At 39.5% G+C, this 19040-nt stretch overlaps 2 protein-coding genes across 2 annotated transcripts in view; one reads left to right on the forward strand and one right to left on the reverse strand.

The window, feature by feature from the left end:
* The window catches only part of DIAPH1 (diaphanous related formin 1), a 114031-nt gene that overhangs the window by 49707 nt on the left and 45284 nt on the right, over nt 1-19040 (forward strand). Inside the window, exons 15-17 of the mRNA XM_067467710.1 lie at nt 165-344; nt 4032-4655; nt 5911-6032. Coding sequence (XP_067323811.1) covers nt 165-344; nt 4032-4655; nt 5911-6032 — 926 coding nt within the window. The remainder of the gene's footprint in view (nt 1-164; nt 345-4031; nt 4656-5910; nt 6033-19040) is intronic.
* Nucleotides 1092-1575, reverse strand: LOC137096955 (acyl carrier protein, mitochondrial-like). Its single transcript, XM_067467709.1, has one exon. The coding sequence runs from the start codon at nt 1561-1563 to the stop codon at nt 1108-1110; it is 456 nt and encodes a 151-aa protein (XP_067323810.1). The 5' UTR covers nt 1564-1575; the 3' UTR covers nt 1092-1107.

A 19040-nucleotide genomic window follows, 5' to 3' on the forward strand; every position in this document is an offset into this window, starting at 1 on the left:
CATTCTTCCGGCCCGTTTATGTTATATAAGCGAGACTCTACTGTATTTAAGTTTCCATTGCTCTCAAAATGAGATTGTTCAAAGGCATGCAGAGTCTGTGGCATGAGATCTAACCAACATGGAATCTATAGAAATGATTAATATATAATGTTTCTTCCCCTCAGTTGGATTCTGAGTTGACAGCACGTCATGAACTGCAAGTGGAAATGAAGAAAAAGGAAAATGATTTGGAGCAAAAATTACAAGATTTACTTCATGAGAAAGAAAGCCTGGAATCAGAGAAAGAGCAGGTCTCCTCAGAGAAACAAAGACTGGAAAATACTACCTCCTTGCTGAATGATCAAGTAAGGGTTGGGGCAAAATGTAGCTTTGGGCAGGTGTTATAATCATCATTTGAATTTATGTTGGACTAAGGGAATCAAAGACACATAGTTTCCCCCACACACATTCTAAAATCCTAGCCTCTATTACTGTAGAACAGATGTTGTGTAAAAAATGCCCATGACATCAAAGACAGCTTGTCTGTCATTTCAGTTTTTAATTAACTTAGAGGGCTCTTGAAGGATAAGATGATGCTATAACATTACGAAAGACCTAAGGGGGCTGTGTAGTATATATAACATAAACCGTAGCTTAGTAGTTAAGTTGATAAATTGGATAATAATTTAATTTTTTTTACAGCTGATAAAGTAAATTAAAGTTCACGAGTTTCTGCAAAGTTTATTTTTTCTTCATAGAATAGTATATTGTTTGTGTTGTGTTTTGTGGCCTTGGCCTTTGTAAGCCGCATCGAGTCCTTCAGGAGATGCTAGCGGGGTACAAATAAAGTTAATAATAAAATAATAATAATAATAATAGAATTGGAAGAGGCCCAAAGGCCTTTTAGTCCAATCCCCTTCCATGCAGGAAAAGCACAAAGTACCCCTGATAGATACAACATTAAATACAGCAGCTGGCAGAACTATCTGTCCGAGACCAACGGTGACTGATGCAGTGAGGGGCACAAAGGGGTCCGTGTGTCTTGATCACCAGGGTCCCCCCTTTCCTGCGCACACCATCCAGGCCCTCAGGGCAGAACTGAAATACTCGGCTCAATGGACATGCGCTTTATTCATACACATCTTTCTTATCGGCAATGTACTCTACAATCTCTTGGGGACACATCAGCTTCTCCGCTTCCACGTCGGGAATTTCAAACCCGAATTCGTCTTCCATCGCCATGATAATCTCCACTTGGTCCAGGCTGTCCAAGCCCAGATCCTTCATGAAGTGGGAACTTGCTGTGAGTTTTTCAGGGTCGATTTTATCGTAGAGTTTCAAGACGTAAAGGACCCGCTCCTTGATGCCATCGAGCGTGAGGGGGGGCAGGTCAGCATAGTGGCGGCTCAACTGCAGGAATGTTCCTGAAACCTGCGGCGGCCGGAGGAGGGTTAGGCGGGGAGCCGGCGAGAGGAGGCGGGCTCCGGCCGAGGAGGAGGCGGCGAGGCGGGAAGCGGAGGAAGCCGAGGCGGCGAGGCTCCGGCGGAAGCAGGCCGAGGAGACCAGGAGGACACGCGCCGCCATCTTGGACCCCCGTCGCGCCCCCCTGATAGATAGCCATCCAGCCTCTGCTTAAAAGCCTCTAAAGAATGAGCTTCCACCACCCTCCGAGGCATAGAGTTCCACTACTTAACAGCTCTTACAGTCAGGACATTCTTCCTAATGTTCAGGTAGTATCTCTTTTCCTATAATTCGAACTCATTGCTTTAAGTCTCCAGGGCCAGAGTCTCCAGGGCCAGAGAAGACAAGCCAGCTCCCTTTTCTTTACGGCATCCTTTCACATACATGGTGATCATCTCTCCTCTCAACCTTCTGCAGGCTAAACATAACCAGCTATTTGAGCCACTCCTAATAGGGCATGCCCTCCTCTAGACACATTTTAGCTTGTCAATATCTCTCTTGAATTGTGGTTCCCAGGTGGGATCTAACCATAGCAGAATAGAGAGCATCATTACTTCCCTTGATATAGACACTATACTCCTTTTGATGTGGCCCAAAATTGCATTTTTTTAGCTGCTGCATCAAACTCCAAGCTCTTGTTCATATCTAGTGTTGTCCAGCCAGGCGTCACTCATCCTGTATCTCTAAATTTTATGTTTCTTGCCTAAGTGTATCATTTTTGGGTTTTTTGACTCAGCTCTCCAATCTGTTAAGGTCATTTTGAATTCTGATCCTATTTTCTGGAGTATTAGCTATCCCTCACAATTTGGTGTCATCTGCAAACTTGACAAACATGCCCTCTAAACCTTCATCCAAGTCATTAATAAAAATGTTGAACAGCACTGGGCACAGGACATAACCCTTCAACACTCCACTCACCACTTCTTTCCAATATGAAGAGGAAACATGGTGAGCATCCTTTGGGTTTGGTCGCTCATCCAATTACAAATCCATCTAACAGTAGTATTATCTAGCCCACATTTTACTAGTTTGTTTGCAAGAATATCATGGGGGACCTTGTCAAAGGCCTTAACGAAATCAAGATATCCTACATCCACAGTATTCCCTGCAATTACCAAGCTTGTAGCTTTCTTAAAAATAGAGAGATAAGATTAGTCTGGCATAACTTGTTTTTGAGAAATCCATGTTGACTTTCAGTAATCACAGCATTCCTTTCTAAGTGATTGCAGACCACCTCCTTAATGATCTGCTCCAGAATCTTTCCTGGTATTGATGTCCAGCTGACTGGACGATAATTGTTTGGGTCCTCTTTTTTGTCCCTTTTTGAAGATAGGGACAACATTTGCCCTTCTCCAATCTGCTGAGACTTCTCATGTCTCCAAGAATTTTCAAAGATTATTGTCAGTGGTTATGAAATCTAGTTCCTTCAATACTCTTTGATGTAATTCATCTGCCCCTGAGGACTTGAATTTATTTAGAGTAGCCAGGTATTCCTTGGCTACTACTTTTTCTATTTTGGGTTGTGTTTCCTCTTATTGCAATGTCCACTCCATATTACTCATGTTGAAGACTCATTTCCTTTTGGGAGAAGATTAAAGCAAAGAAGGTGTTGAGCAGTTCCGCCTTTTCCCTATTCCTTGTCATCATTTCACCACCTTCTACATGCAGGGGCCCTATCATTTCCTTGGTCATCCTTTTTCTACTGACATAACAAAAAAAACAAAACCTTTTTGCTTTTAGTTTCTCTGACAAGCCTGATTTCATTTTAGCCTTACAGATCTTTTCCCTATTCATTTGAATTTGTCTTTGGTGATTTCCACCCTTTTCCGTTTCTTCTACTTATTCCTTTTATAGCTTAGCTCAATTAAAAGTTTTTTGGACATCCATTCTGGTTTCTTTAGACTTCTTTTTTTCTCCTTGTTGGCACTATTTGCAGTTGTGCCTTCAGTATCATGCTTTTAAGAAAATCTCACCCGTTCTTATCTCCCTTTTAGTATTCTTATCCATGGTATCACACTCAGTATTTCCCTACATTTCCTGAACACAGTTCCCCTACAGTCCAGAATGCATGTCTGACTTCTCTTAGTTTTCCCTTTTCTCTGTATCACAAATTTCATGAGAACATGGTCACTGCCACCTAAGGATCCCACCACTTTCCTTCCATTGACCAGGTATTCAGAGTTGGTTAGACTCACATCCAGAATAGCTGATCTTCTTGTGTATTCCACCTTCTGGGCAATAAAATTATCTGTAAGGCAAGTAAGGAATTTGTTGGACTTTGTATTCTTGGCAGATTTTGTTTACCAGCAAATATCAGAATAGTTGAAATCTCCCATTATTACTATATCTCTTTTTTCTGCATGTTTAGTCATCTCTTCAAGGAAGGCCCCATCCAGGTTTTCAGTCTGGCTTGGAGGTCTGTAGTAGACCCCCAAAACTACATCTTTTCTCGTTCTCACTCTTAATTTTTATGCAGATGCTCTCAACCTGATTGCCAGGATTTAAGCCCTACATCTCTTCACAGGTGTTGGGTTGGGAATGTGATATTCTGCTAAACTAACTTACTGTGAATCTCTCCCCTATCTTTACAGATTGCTTCTCTGACGCAAGAACTTGAGGACCTTAAGAAGAAAATGGAGAACATGACTTCTTCATCTGTTTCACCTGGAGTGGCAGAGGTTGCTCCTACTCCTCCGCCGCCACCTCCTCCGCCACCTCTCCCTGGAGGAGCAGCAGTGCCTCCTCCTCCGCCCCCTCCCCCTCCTCTTCCTGGAGGAGCAGCAATACCTCCCCCACCACCTCTCCCTGGAGCAGCAGCAGTGCCTCCTCCACCGCCTCTCCCTGGAGCAGCAGGAATTCCACCGCCACCTCCGCCACCACCTCCTCTTCCTGGGATGGCAGGAGTACCACCACCACCACCACCTCTACCTGGCATGCCAGGAATGCCACCTCCACCTCCACCTCTTCCCGGTATGGCAGGTGGACCACCTCCTCCACCACCTCTACCAGGGATGGCAGGAATGCCACCGCCACCTCCACCTCTTCCTGGAATGGCTGGGGTGCCTCCACCACCACCGCCTCTTGGAGTGCCTCCTCCTCCCATGCCACCTGCATTTGGGGCCATGACAACTGCAGCTCCAGCTCTGCCATTTGGATTGACTCCAAAGAAGCTTTACAAGCCAGAAGTTCAGCTACGGAGAACTAACTGGTCTAAGGTGGTGTTCAGCTGGCTGATTCCTAGATAGGCTTCCTGTATTGTTGGTTACTGTTCTTTTTATCCCAGCCATGTTACAACCTTTGTCCTGTAGTGTTACTTGAAATGCCTTCCCCTTTTCTATGTAGTACTGTGGCATTTGTTGGGGATGAAGAGAGATTTATTCGGAAGTTTGCTCCTCTCCGTGTGCAACTAGTCTAAATCACATGATCTTATGGTGTGGAGGTCTGAGAGAAATTCCCCAGTGAATTGATTATAGATTTTTAAGATAGTGCTTTTAAAATGTTTGAGAGCATAGGAAGCAAGGCAGCACCTTATCTTAAAGACTGCTAGAATTATTGAAAGATAAGCTTTTGTGAGCTAGGACTCAATTTGTCAGATGCATGAAACTTTACCCTACGTTGCTCAAAAAACATAAATGCCAACCCTTTTTAATAATTGATATGAAATATTACTTTGATAAGTAAAGATCATCTATTCCACATTGAATCTGTTCACTATAGATCTTGGAAGAAGGCCCTTCTTCATTCTCTCGCAACATCTAAAATATGATTAGTGGAAAGGCAGGGCAAATCCTCTTCGTTGCAACCCAGGCTATTGAATTAGTCTGTCCTGGCCGCTCTCCCTTACCAATCTTGCTATAAGGTGTTAAAGACTGACTTTTTCAAAAAAAATTAATATTTTTATTATTAGAGATATACTCCCCCTTGCTGCTTCTGTTCATTAGCTAGCTCCTGTTTTTGATCTTCTTTATGGTCCTGATTGGTTTTACTGTCCTGTTTTGAGGAACCTTTTCGATTAGAAAGTAGACTATCCATTTGCTATAAACAGATTTAAAATAGGAAAAAAACAGAGCTAATATTTCCATAAATATTTATTAATCTGCAAGGTTTGAATATATACAAGAAAAGAATTGTGAGCCAATTACAGTTACTGGTAATGATATCATCGTCCAAACTGGCAAGTGCTAATTTAGTAATTGTGAAACTAGCATAATTCGCCAATCCCCAAGTGAATAAAATAATATTTGCCAACAATTACCAGTTTATAAATTTATCTGTAACTTTAGGTTAACACTATTTAAGTCTGGTAAAATGAGTTCTGCTGCGCAAAAGTTGATATTCTGATACATCTGCCCCACAATGTTTCTTTTTCTAAAAAAAACCCCTAAAAGCTGTTTATTTGCCATAGAAGCATGTTCTGCAGTTTATATGGACGTGTGTCTAGAAATTCTGAATGTCTTCTCTCATTTATAGATTACAGCTCAGGAGCTATCAGAAGACTGCTTCTGGGCCAAAGCTAAGGAGGATCGTTTTGAGAATGATGAACTCTTTGCCAAACTGACTCTTGCCTTCTCAAGTGCACAAGCCAAATGTAAGTGGTGCTCTTGTAAGCAGGAATAGGTGTATTGTCGAAGGCTTTCATGGCTGGAATCACTAGGTTCTTGTGGGTTTTTTCGGGCTATAGAGCCATGTTCTAGAGGCATTTCTCCTGACATTTCGCCTGCATCTATGGCAAGCATCCTCAGAGGTAGTGAGGTCTGTTGGAATTAGGACAAAGGGTTTATATATCTGTGGAATGGCTGGGGTGGGGCAAGGAGCTCTTCCCTGCTGCAGTTAGGTGTGAATGTTTCAGCTGATCACCTTCATTAGCATTTGAAGGCTTGCCTGAGCCTGGGAAAATCTCAGGAGAAATGCTTCTAGAACGTCAGGAGAAATGCCTCTAGAACATGGCTCTATAGCCCGAAAAAACCCACAAGAACCTAGGAATAGGTGATTTCAAGAAGAGTCAGGTGGCTACAGTGGATGACCAGGCTAATGGCTGGAAACAGAATCTTGGTCACTTGTCTATAGATGTTCTTTTGAGCAATCATAATATTTAAAATTCAACTGTATCAATAGTGTTACTGTCCTGCCTCTTCTCCATAACTGTGATTCAAAACTATTTACATTTTTTTAAAAAAACTACAGATGAAAGCACAGACATTCCATAAAATAAAAACATTTAAAATTATTATTAAATTTCAATTAAATTATATCCACATATATATCATTAATTTCCACCTACTTTTAGAAAAGTATAGACAGTTCTCAGATTACGGACAAGATAGGTTTTGTAGGTTTGTTCTTAAGTTGAAGTTGTATGTAAATTGGAACAGGTACATTAGGTAAGTGTAACTGCAAACATTTTTTTTTAAATAGAGAAGGGTTAACATTCCTGTAAACTTTCTTTTGCTGTCTTTGCCCACTTTCAGAAGATTTCACATCACTTTCAAAATCTAATTGTCCTTGGATTTTGAAAATTCTATTGTGAGATCTCCTTGTACTTCCAGTTGTCTCATCCCCATTTGTAACTAGACATTGCATGTCTGTAACTCAGGGACTGCCTGCAGAGCTAAAAAGCAGGTAAATTATCCATACATATTTATTTCCACACCCCTGCCACATGTTCTGACATGACTGATGGGTAGCTGTTCTCCTTGTATCACTCTGTATACTCATGTATAGAAATTTTAGTCAAAAAATTAACCTCAAAACTTGACTCAGCTTATCTACAGGTCAGTATCAGTACCCAGCCTTAACTCTTATAAAAACAGGAATCATTCTCTCTTCCATGTAGTTGCAAAATGTGAGGGCTTTTAAATCCTTTTAGAACCTAAAAGAAGCATGAATCCCTTCTTCTGTTTTGAGGCGAAGCACCAGAGGGTTGCTGTCACCATTTTCCTTCCCAGACATTTAAAAATGCCATAGTAGAGAGGATGAAGCAGGAAGGGACAGTGATTCTTTTAGATTCTCTTTTTGGATGGTCTAATCTCTCACCTTTTGCCCTCTACACAGAGAAGATGGTGGTTCCTTTTTTGATATCACTGACCAACGCACATTTTGGTGTCTCAAACATTAGCTCTGTTTCTGAATACATTTGATTTGTTGATTCCAAAATGATACCAATTCTCCCCTATTTTTGAGATACAGAACGTATGTCGTTTACCAGTCGTCATCTTTTTGGCCCATAGAAAACCATAATCAGCATATCTAAGAAACTAAAACTGATGTGGTCTATGCAGTTCAATTTTCTGAAGCGGCACCTAAAGCAGGCTTAAAAACCAAGACATCAAGGTTTTTTTTTGTTGGGATGTGTAAGAATTAAACCATATTTTAACTTTTTTTTTAAAAAAAAACAGAAAAACCTGAATCGCCTTCTTATCTGAACACAGGGATAAAAGGCCTTTTCAAATGTGTGGGCAAAAAATAAATAAATTAAAAAATGGCAGAAATGGTGGCCAATGGCAACTGGACACTTGGGGGTAATCTGATGCTTTCTCCTCTCTGCTGGATAACTCTCAATTTATTGGCAGGTAATATTGTAATCCATAATTCTGGCCCCAAAACCTGCCTTCAGCTTATGCATTAGGTCAATGCATACAAAACTATACATTATACTCATTTTTTGCATAGAATCTACGAAGATCACAAAGGATTAATTAAAAAGACGAAAGACCTACTTATCATTTCTCTGCACAACTGGCTATCATAAATAAGGCATGACTTTTTTGGCTCCAAAACCTTATGATTAGGTACTATCTTTTAATACAGAAGTGACATTTAAAAAATTGTTTAGCTATCATGGAAGTTGGTCCTACTATATTTTAAAAATCCCTGCTACACCTTGCTATGGATCATATTTTACAGCTATGGGTTTTGGAGATGGCCCTCTCTTGTTGAAGTTAGTGAATGACCTTTAAGACTTTGTATTCAGGCTGAACAATTGTCATTTACTCTCTTCCCCTCCCCTTTTATATTTCACATCTTATAATATTTGATTTTTTTAGTTGTCCTTTAAAAACCTAATAGGTATTTCCAAAGAGGCCACAAAATGGTCCCCTTGTTGCTTGATTGTCTTTGCATTCACTGCTTGATTCTCTTTGTATTTGTTTTGCTACTTGTTTTGTTCACCTTTTCAGATTGAGCGTATTCTGAATTTATTAATGTTATTCATATTATTCTGAATTTGGACATGCTATTGATAAATATAGTGGTATTTTGATACTCAGTATTTCCAGTTTTCATCTTATTTAAGCCCAGAATTAGCTTTAAAACTGGTCCTTTTTCTAATTTGGAATGTGGGAAGATGGGACATGTAGTTTGATGCAATTTTTGTTTGACCTTTTAATGAATGTGGGACTTGGAGGTATTTGAGGGCATGGTGTGGGTTGAATCTTGTTCATGCTATATGTGATTTGATTATTTGTTCTGATTTATACTTTTCTTCTTCCTCATTTCATTGACAATATGTGAATTGGACACACCTTATGACTGATTGCAGCCAGGGGTGAGTACTACTTCAGCGATCTATGACAATAGCTTCAAATTTATATCTATAATTTCTATTTATATTCCTAACACATATTCTTTGAAACATCATAAAAGAAGAAAAGACAAAAATCTCATTTTTCTCTAACCTTTTTCTTTCCAGACACCTTGTTTTGTAATAGAAATAGTATAGTGGACATCTCATGTGATTTTACATTTGTTGTTACGTTAAACAAGAGGAGGGAGCCAGGGAGTGTAGACAAAATATGCAATGTGGATCAGAAAGAATGCAGTAGCTCTTCAGACATACAGTGTTTCTGACTGATGCATTGCCTTGTTTCTTTTTACTGATGTCTTTGAGAGCTGCAAAGTTTAATACCTTTTAAAATATGCATGTTGATGAGGAGTCTGAGGCATCTTTGGCTTCTGCCTTGAACTATAGAGTTATTCTCAGTGTGCCTAGTTAAGTAGTAGTGCCTCTGTGCTTTCTCCTTTCTTACTGTAGTTGGGAGCTTGGCGGATTGTTTCTCTATAAAACACATTTCTTACTGCATTCTAGGAAGAACTAGAAATGCCAAGCAGAAATATAGAAGCATAAGTATAGAACTCTATCCTAACAATAATTATTCTGAATAAAACCTGACCCAACTTACAACTCTTAGCTATATAGAACTGAATAAATTGTTCTCTTACTGAAACTGAACTTTTATTTATCTAAATCCAAACTCTCATTAACTCAACCTAACTGATTCAACACATTTGCTTTTTTAAAAAAAACATTCAAATTCTCATCAAGTTACCACTGATTTCCAATATTTTATGCTTTCACCTCCCAGCAGAGTGCTTGTCTATATACCATTCATAGCAATGCATTACCTTATTTCCTATAATATAAACACAATTGCATTTCTTTGTTTTGGAAAATATCACCACTACATCTTCCAAAGCACTTTTCTTTACACATACTGACTCTTTATAGCGAGAAGTCCTGAATAGTTGAGAGCAGAGCCCAACTTCTTTCAGTTGAATTGCATTATTTCTGCACCAAGAAAAGCTGCAGATTAATGAAAAATGAAAAGATGAAATGCACAATACATATGTGCTAGTTTTTAGTCCTAGAAGCAGTGAAATAGTTTCTATGAAGAGTCCTCTTGCAGCAATTGTTGCCTCTTCTGTTATGTGTCTGATGTAAATTAGCTTCATTTTTCTTAATTTCTTTAGGGAAAAATATGAAAACCAGAATTTTTTTTTTGTATACTGTAGTAAAACAACATTCCTCTCAGCTGCATTGCTTCAGACAGAGAAAGGAATTGGTGGCCAGTGTCCAAGGAAGGAAGGAAGGAAGGAAGGAAGGAAGGAAGGAAGGAAGGAAGGAAGTGCACACTCTGCTCCATTTACTTCTCAATGTCTGACTTCTGATGTACGATCAGTCCTCAGAGCCAAGGCACTATCAGAGAGATTGCTTAGACCTGTGCTAAAATAGTCTCTGAACTGGTGCTGCTGATCCATTGAGAGCTTCCAAGAAAGAAAGAAATAGTGGTAACCAATGTGCACAAATAGGGTATTAGTCCTTAGCATGTAGGGAAAAAATATTGTCAATCCTTTAGATGATGCTTTGTTGTATGACACTAGTGCAGTGCCAGGGACCCTTCCTCCTCCAAACTGTTGGTTGTCCTTCTACATCCCGCCTTTACAATCATGCTTTTCTCTTTCTCCCACCTTCACTGCTGCTTTGCCACTGCCAGAAGATTGATTTCTGGCAGAGCCAATAGGAGGCCATTCAAAATAATTTATTGGTTGATAGTGGTCATATTCTTGCATGAAAGGATTAAAGTGAACTTTAGGTGCCATATCTTTAGTCCTGTTTCATTCACTAGTAGGAGTGGTCCTGAGAATAGAAAAGATACCTGGTGAATCTGATTTATTATAACAAAAAGCCAGAAGCCATTGGTAAACCTTGCTTGACAGGTTAATATTTCATCCCCAAATTTGTTCTGTGTTAATGTTGTCAGAGCTACAAATAGCATCCCTAATTTTTTATTCAACATGACTATAAAAGCGTATGCTATGAAAGCCACTTTACAGAGACATCTTGTGTGTTCTTGTCCTCAATTTTTCGTTCTGAGCACTGTAGCCTTTAATTTTTAATTGACATTCAGTTAAAATTACACTGTTGGACTCCGTGTTCATGTGTGAGCCAAGCAGAGCAAAGCATTAGTGCTTAAATGGCACACTTGGGCCTCAAACCAACCTATTACTATTCACTCAGCTCAGGTTGCACTGTTCTTTCTATGGCTTTGAAATATTGTTAAGGAAACCTTTAAAAACATTGAGAGAACAAGGCTTTAGAGTTAGATAAATGGTGAATTGTATCTTAGAATGAATTGGGCCTGAACTCTTCCTAAAAGCCAAGATGACTAAGCTGAGACTATCGTATTTTCGCCGTATTATGAGAAGGGATGACTCATTACAAAACATAGTAATACTTGATGAAGTGGAAGCCAGTAGGAAAAGAGGAAGACTACATTCTAGATAGATAGACTCAACCAAGGAAGCTGTAGCCCTGAATCTGTAAGACAAGGTCACTTGGAAGTCTCGAATTTCTAGTCACCATAAGTCAAAGACATCTTAAAGCTAGTTCATAAGAACTATGTGGAGATTTTGCTTTGTACCACTTCTCTCAGCCTCACCCATTTGGCTTAATTCCTTAAGTCAATCTGATGATGTATGACATCCAAGTACAACTTTAAAGAGTGGCTGGTGAGTCTCATAGTTCCAGCGTATCTTTATTCAAGTAGATGGCACTATATGTAAGGATGTGAGCCCATTTTAGAGCTATATAGATAACCATATTTGCTAATTTGTTTGAGAATCTTCCTCATTTCTTGTTATGGCAGACCTCAGTGGCCTTCTAGCTCATCTCCCATCAGTGCAAAAAGTCTTTTAGTTGATCATCCTTGATTAATAGCAATTAGCCTCTTGTTAAAAACCTATAACGAAGAAGTATCCAGGTAGTCTGTTCCAGTGTGTTAAACAGCTTGTACCATCACAAAGGTCTTTCTAATGTTTCATACAAAGTGTCTTTTGTGGAAATTTGACTTCATTGGTTCAGGTTGTATTCTTTGTTAACAAACGTGCTCCATCTGTATCATAGTCCATCAAATATTTAAAAATAGCTATCCTATCACATCTCAGTCATCTGCCCTCCAGTGTAAGCACACCTAGTTCCCTCACTCTCTCTTCATAGGGCTTGGTCTCATCGCCATTCATAATTTACAGTACAGTCTCGTAACCACTTTACCATATCACCTTTGTTACCTGAGCTTACCAGAGCTCTTTGTTTTGTATGAAATGTATGCTGAAACATATTTTTGGATAAAATGTATACTGAAACATATTGAACTGCTTTTCTCTTTTGTGGTGTAGAGACCTATCCCTATTCTTTCCACATTATTTCTGCCTCTGGTATCAGATGTTCTGTTAAAGAGGCAATGCCCAAGGGTTTATCTCCTAGAGTAGGCAGACAGTCCTTGAGTTATAAGCATCTGACTTACAAACAACTCATAGTTAAGAATGAGGGAGAGACAACAGGAAGTGAAATAAATCTACCACTTGGAAGGGGAATTCACTCCTGGAAGTGTTATCATGGGAAAAAGGTGTTTCAACTGAAATTTTCTCACCAACCCTTGTTTCCACAACAATCCTCAACTTAAGAATAAGCCTACAGAACCTATCTTGTTTGTAACTTGGGGACTGTCTGTATCTGTTTGTAATAGCTCTAGTTCGTAACCTGCCCCCCCCCCCCCATTCTACCTCTCTTCCTCTCTTGTTCAGTATCAGTCTATTTATGCAGACTTTCTATTTTCAACTAGCATATACTTTTGAAATGGTCAAGAAAAACCTTTGTCTTTCCAAAACCGTATCAGAAACCTTCTTGAAACATGAATTTGTTCTGTTTGACAATCTTCCTAATTTCTTTTGTGGAAATTTGATTTCATTGGTTCATGTTGTATTCCTTGTAAACAAACATAATCCATAAAATATTTTAAAATAGCTGTCATATCACATCTCAGTCATTTCCATTCCCAAATAACTATTATATGTGAGTCCTTGCAGTGACAGGATGAAGTCCAAGTCTCTCTTTAAAATACTGAGTAGGAAATAGCATTTGTTCCTACCAGTGAATTAATATGTAGAAAATTGGCCTCTCACTATTTTCTTACAACTCTCTTGCTACATGTCTATCAGTTGGGTTTGCAAATAGTTGCGGGCAAGTGATTTCCAATTTAATAAACCATGCTAAAATGGTTTGATTAAAGGCAGCAGAAAAGCAAATTTCTCATGTTCACCTATTGTGGATCATTTGATCTTTCTATCTGCTTTTATTAACTCTTTTGACTCCTAACCTTTCATGGATAGATGGGACCATATGTATATGAAAAAACAACCACTGGAAGCAACAGTATGGATCCACAGATTTGTTTAGTACACTCCTCCTTATCATGATGCCATACCAGCATATCCAGGCAGTGCTAAAGTTCAGGATACTACCATCAAATGTGCCAGAATCTTCCACAGAAGCAAGTTCCCCTACTTTTGGGGGGAATAAATAGGTTTTATGTGCCCTCTAGTGGACACTTGGAACACTGCACTGGAGGTAATGTCCAAATAGCTATTATTAGGATTACTCATTAAAACATAACTTGAATTCAGGATTTGCTTCAAACCCAGATCTACTCCCTTTAAAATCTGCTTTTCTGGAGTTCAGAATCCTGTTGTGCTGCATCCTTTTTTGGCCGTTACTTTTTAATCTTAGGACCATCAGAAACAATTTTGCTATCTTTACTATATTTTTTGCCCAGTCCCTTCAGTTTGGCTTTTCTTGTCCCCTGATTGTCTCCATGCTTAGTTTCAGCCATTTGGATTTGACCATTTTTGAATCAATTGTTGCTTGAAATCACAGGTCTTTCTTTTCCCCGATTCTCTTTATCTCACCCAAACCTTTTAATGAAAAGAAATAAATGCTTAATTGCATTTCCAGAGTTACTAAAAAATACTTGATGCTTACATCTGTTCTGGTTCAGCAATCAAATAAAACTGAGAAAGAGTTCAAAAGGTTCATGAATTGAATTGGATATCTCATCTTTCTAGAGATTGGTTAAAATCCTTTCCTAATCTATGCTGCAGTGCCAGCAATGGTGTCAGGAGGCCCAGATCTTTCATCTCTTTATGTATTTAAGGCATGTATTGTCTCTTGACCCTCCAGGTCCCCTGAAGTGATATGTTGTTGTTCATTCGTTCAGTCGTCTCCGACTCTTCGTGACCTCATGGACCAGCCCACGCCAGAGCTCCCTGTCGGCTGTTACCACCCCCAGCTCCCTCAAGGTCAGTCCAGTCACTTCAAGGATGCCATCCATCCATCTTGCCCTTGGTCGGCCCCTCTTCCTTTTGCCTTCCACTTTCCCCAGCATAATTGTCTTCTCTAGGCTTTCCTGTCTCCTCATGATGTGGCCAAAGTACTTCAACTTTGTCTCTAGTATCTTTCCCTCCAGTGAGCAGTCGGGCTTTATTTCCTGGAGGATGGACTGGTTGGATCTTCTCGCAGTCCAAGGCACTCTCAGAACTTTCCTCCAACACCACAGCTCAAAAGCATCGATCTTCCTTCGCTCAACCTTCCCTAAGGTCCAGCTCTCACATCCGTAGGTTACTACAGGGAATACCATGGCTTTGACTAGGCGGATCTTTGTTGCCAGTCTGATGTCTCTACTCTTTACTATTTTATCGAGATTGGACATTGCTCTCCTCCCAAGAAGTAAGCGTCTTCTGATTTCCTGGCCACAGTCTGCATCTGCAGTGATCTTTGCACCTAGAAATACAAAGTCTGTCACGGCCTCCACGGTTTCTCCCTCTATTTTCCAGTTGTCAATCATTCTTGTTGCCATAATCTTGGTTTTTTTGACGTTTAGCTGCAACCCGGCTTTTGCGCTTTCTTCTTTCGCCTTGATTAGAAGGCTCCTCAGCTCCTCCTCGATATACCTCCTTGATATACAGTAGGTAAAAACAACGTGAAAACATTTTATAGATTTAAAACACAATTAAAACAGGGAGGCTTCTCTTCTAGATAGCTGTGATAACAATTACGCAGACCAGAACGCTATGTTTTGTGTATTGTCGAAGGCTTTCATGGCTGGAATCACTGGGTTGTTGTCGGTTTTTTGGGCTGTATGGCAATCTTCTAGAAGCATTATCAGACCTCACAACCTCTGAGGATGCCTGCCACAGATGCAGGCAAAACATCAGGAGATAATGCTTCTAGAACTTGGCCATGCAGCACAAAAAAACCTACAACAACCCAGGCCATGTTTTCATAATAAATCCTATCACTCATTAAAACTCAACCTAATTCACAATAGGTACAAGCCTCAATTGGCCAAGTTTCTCTTGCTATGGCAGGAGGCATTGATCACAGATTTCTAAGAAATATGTGTGAGGTACAGCTTCTGAAGGAAGAGAGACAAACAAAAAACATAACATTAGATGCTGGCATAGGCATCCTCTTTTTAAACCATGCAGTGTAACAAACCACTGGCTTTTCTTAACGTTCCATGCTCCTCAAAACATGGTTCTGATGATGGTGGCATTGAGGAAGATAAATTGCTAATATGTGTTATTTATGCACTGTATTTATAGAACACAGATTGGAACAAGGTCTCATAAAGTTTTTTAGTGTTCCATGGGGAAACAAGTTTGAGAACTGTCTAGTCATGAGTAGGTTGTAAGCACATGGCACACACACTTTGTTATTTCTTTGGTCTCATTAGGCTTGTCATTTTCTGGATTCAATTTTATGCTATATGTCGATAAGTGTTTGTGCAAGCTTTCAAAACATCAATTAATCAATTAAATATTGATTCCACCATCTTTCCAAGTTTAAGTGAGCATCTTTAAATTATAGGCTTTGAGTGCCACCTTTTGGTGGAAATGAGAAGTACATGAAAGATATGAAATGTCATAATGTCTCACCCCAGCCCTCTTCTTCTACCTGTACCTTGCATACACCTCAAAAAGGGGAGTGTTTCTTTAGTTAGTATTACCATAGGATGCCACAGGAAGGGTTAGAAGGAATATACCTCTTGTCTATGCTTTCTAGAATTATTTAGTTACTCTGGCAGTGTGATAGCTTCTGTATTTTTGATTTAGAAAGTTAGCACTCTCACATTACTTTTCTAGATCATTTGTAAATACCGATGTATCATTAATTATCAGATTGTTCTCTCCTTGCATAAACAACAGTGCAGTCCATATGTATAATATAAGGAGCCCCCAATGGGTTAACCCTTGTGCCGGCAGGACTGCTGACTTGAAGGTTGGGTTGCTGACCTGAAAGTTGCTGGTTCGAATCTGGGGAGAGCATGGGGCTCCCTTTGTCAGCCCCAGCTCCATGTGGGAACATGAGAAAAGCCTCCCACAAGGATGGTAAAACGTCAAAACATCTGGGCATCCCCTGTGCAACGTCCTTGCAGACTTGAAGGTTGGGTTGCTGACCTGAAAGTTGCTGGTTCGAATCTGCGGAGAGCATGGGGCTCCCTTTGTCAGCCCCAGCTCCATGTGGGAACATGAGAAAAGCCTCCCACAAGGATGGTAAAACGTCAAAACATCTGGGCATCCCCTGTGCAACGTCCTTGCAGATGGCCAATTCTCTCACACCAGAAGTGACTTGTAATTTCTCAACAACATATAACAGAGACAGTAATATAAAAAACTTATAACAGAGACAGTAATACCTATTATTTGGACCATGGAAGTGTTTCAGAAGTAATACATGTTTTTGAGTTCTCCAGAGCTCTTCATTAGACATCATTAAATAAAAATTTAGAAGATAAAATGGAAGAAGGAGTCTGTAAATCTGTAGAGATGAAAGGATAAATCCACCAGTCCAGGGTTTTAGACTTAACTTGCTCCTTTATTCCCCATTTTTGTATCTTCAAGCCTGATAAGGAATGCTGGAGAACTTCAAGGTACTGAGCATTGGAGAAAATTACTTTTTTTTTTTTTTTGCTTTTGTAACACTTTATTGGTCCTGGTAAAATATGATACCTATCTCTGATTATCATTTAGCTCAGGCCTCTTCAACCTGTGGCCCTCCGGGTGTTTTGGACTTCAGTTCCCAGAATTCCTGATCATTGAACAAGCTGGCTAGGCCTTCTGGGAGTTTGAGGCCCAATAATAATAATAATAATAATAATAATAATAATAATACTTTATTTATACCCCACTGCCATCTCCCCAAGGGGGCTCAGGGCGGCTTACATGAGGCCAAGCCCAACAACACATCAATAAAACAACAAAGCAGTAAGCAAATAAAACAATACAATTAATATAACTCACATATAGACAATAACACACAAAAATTTAAAACCTATGACCAGGCCAGATGTAATAGATTAAAATAAACTCTGGGCATGAACAGAGGTAGGATGTATCTAAGCAAACACCTGGAGGGCTGCTAGATGAAGAGGTCTGGTTTAACATATTAAGTGTTATTGTGCAGGGTGCACAGAAAGGACAAAATTGGTGTAACATTAAAATTTCTGATAGTGCACTTGCTGACATCACAGCTTAGCAAGCTTAACAGGCTAGTTTAGACAATAAATGTTTTGTTGTGTATGTTTTAAAAAGTAGGGATGCCCCTCCCACAGTATCCTGGAACTGCTTGTGGGGATTGTATTTGCATACCTTCTAAGTTGTTTCCCAGTTTTGGTAACTCTTATGACTGGGAAAAGGTTTTTATCACAACAAGTATGTGTCCACACATTCCTCTGAGACTGGGAGAATGCGACTTACCATGGTCACCCAGTGGGTTTCCATGGCTGAAAGAGCACTCAGACCTTAATAATATATGTCAAAAGTCCTACACTCAACACTCAAACCAAAATACCATAATGGCTCTCCTTTTGTGAGGATACTGGAGTGATAATGTTTTAGGCAGAATACTTTGTAACACGTGGATAGTGTTTTATGGCTTTTACACCAGCCTTCCATTTTAGAATCATTTTACTATTAGGCCAGCAGCCAAAAAGAGTTTGAAAATGTCGGCAAAAATCTTCATCTTATCGATTGGGGCATTAAAAGATTGCATGCATCTTTTAATAATAATGATAATAATAACAACAACAAAGACTCTGTAAAGTCTCTGGCACAAGCCAGTCAAGGTGGTTCCAGTGTTGATCGGCACACTGGGTGCAGTGCCTAAATACCTTGGCCTGCACTTAAACACAATCGGCGCTGACAAAATTACCATCTGCCAGCTGCAGAAGGCCACCTTACTGGAATCTACATGCATTATTCGCCAATACATCACATAGTCCTAGGCACTTGGGAAGTGTCTGACGTGTGATCCAATACAACAGCCAACATAGTGATCTTGTCTGCTGTGGACTCATCTTGTTGTGTTTCAAATAATAATAATAACAGCTTTATTTTTATACCCTGTCACCATCTCCTCAAAGGGACTCAGGGTGGCTTACAGGGGACCAAATGTCCATAAGACAATAAACAAACAATCCACCAAACAGAAACACAATTAAAATAAGAACATAATCAAATGAAATATTTGTCCAGTTAAAAACAAAGTTAAATAGACATAAAAGTATAAACCATAAGCATTAAAACTCCATCCAATCAATACCCAATACTTATTACACTTGTTATGGTACACAGTGATAAATATTAGCAGTTTCATTTTTAAAAAAATGTTTCATAACTACACCTAAAACAGAAAGCTAGGAGTGTGAAATGCACTTATTTATTTTTATGTTGACTCAAACAGATTGCTCTTTGAGCATTATTTTCAGTATTCATTTTTCTATAGAGAACTGGTATCTCAAAGATCACACTTCACTCATATTGGGGGGTCTGATAACCTTACAGGGGTCTGTCCACAATATAGGGATCAAGAGCAATAACTAGGATAAGTGACTTAGGAACACTAGTTAAAATATATTAAAAGTAGGTGGTTTCATTGCAGTGATCTTTTCATCATTGGCCTTAGTTTCTTTCATGCCCCTGCTGTAATT

This window comes from Anolis sagrei, chromosome 4 (genome assembly GCF_037176765.1).
Source record: "Anolis sagrei isolate rAnoSag1 chromosome 4, rAnoSag1.mat, whole genome shotgun sequence".
Classification (NCBI taxonomy): domain Eukaryota; kingdom Metazoa; phylum Chordata; class Lepidosauria; order Squamata; family Dactyloidae; genus Anolis; species Anolis sagrei.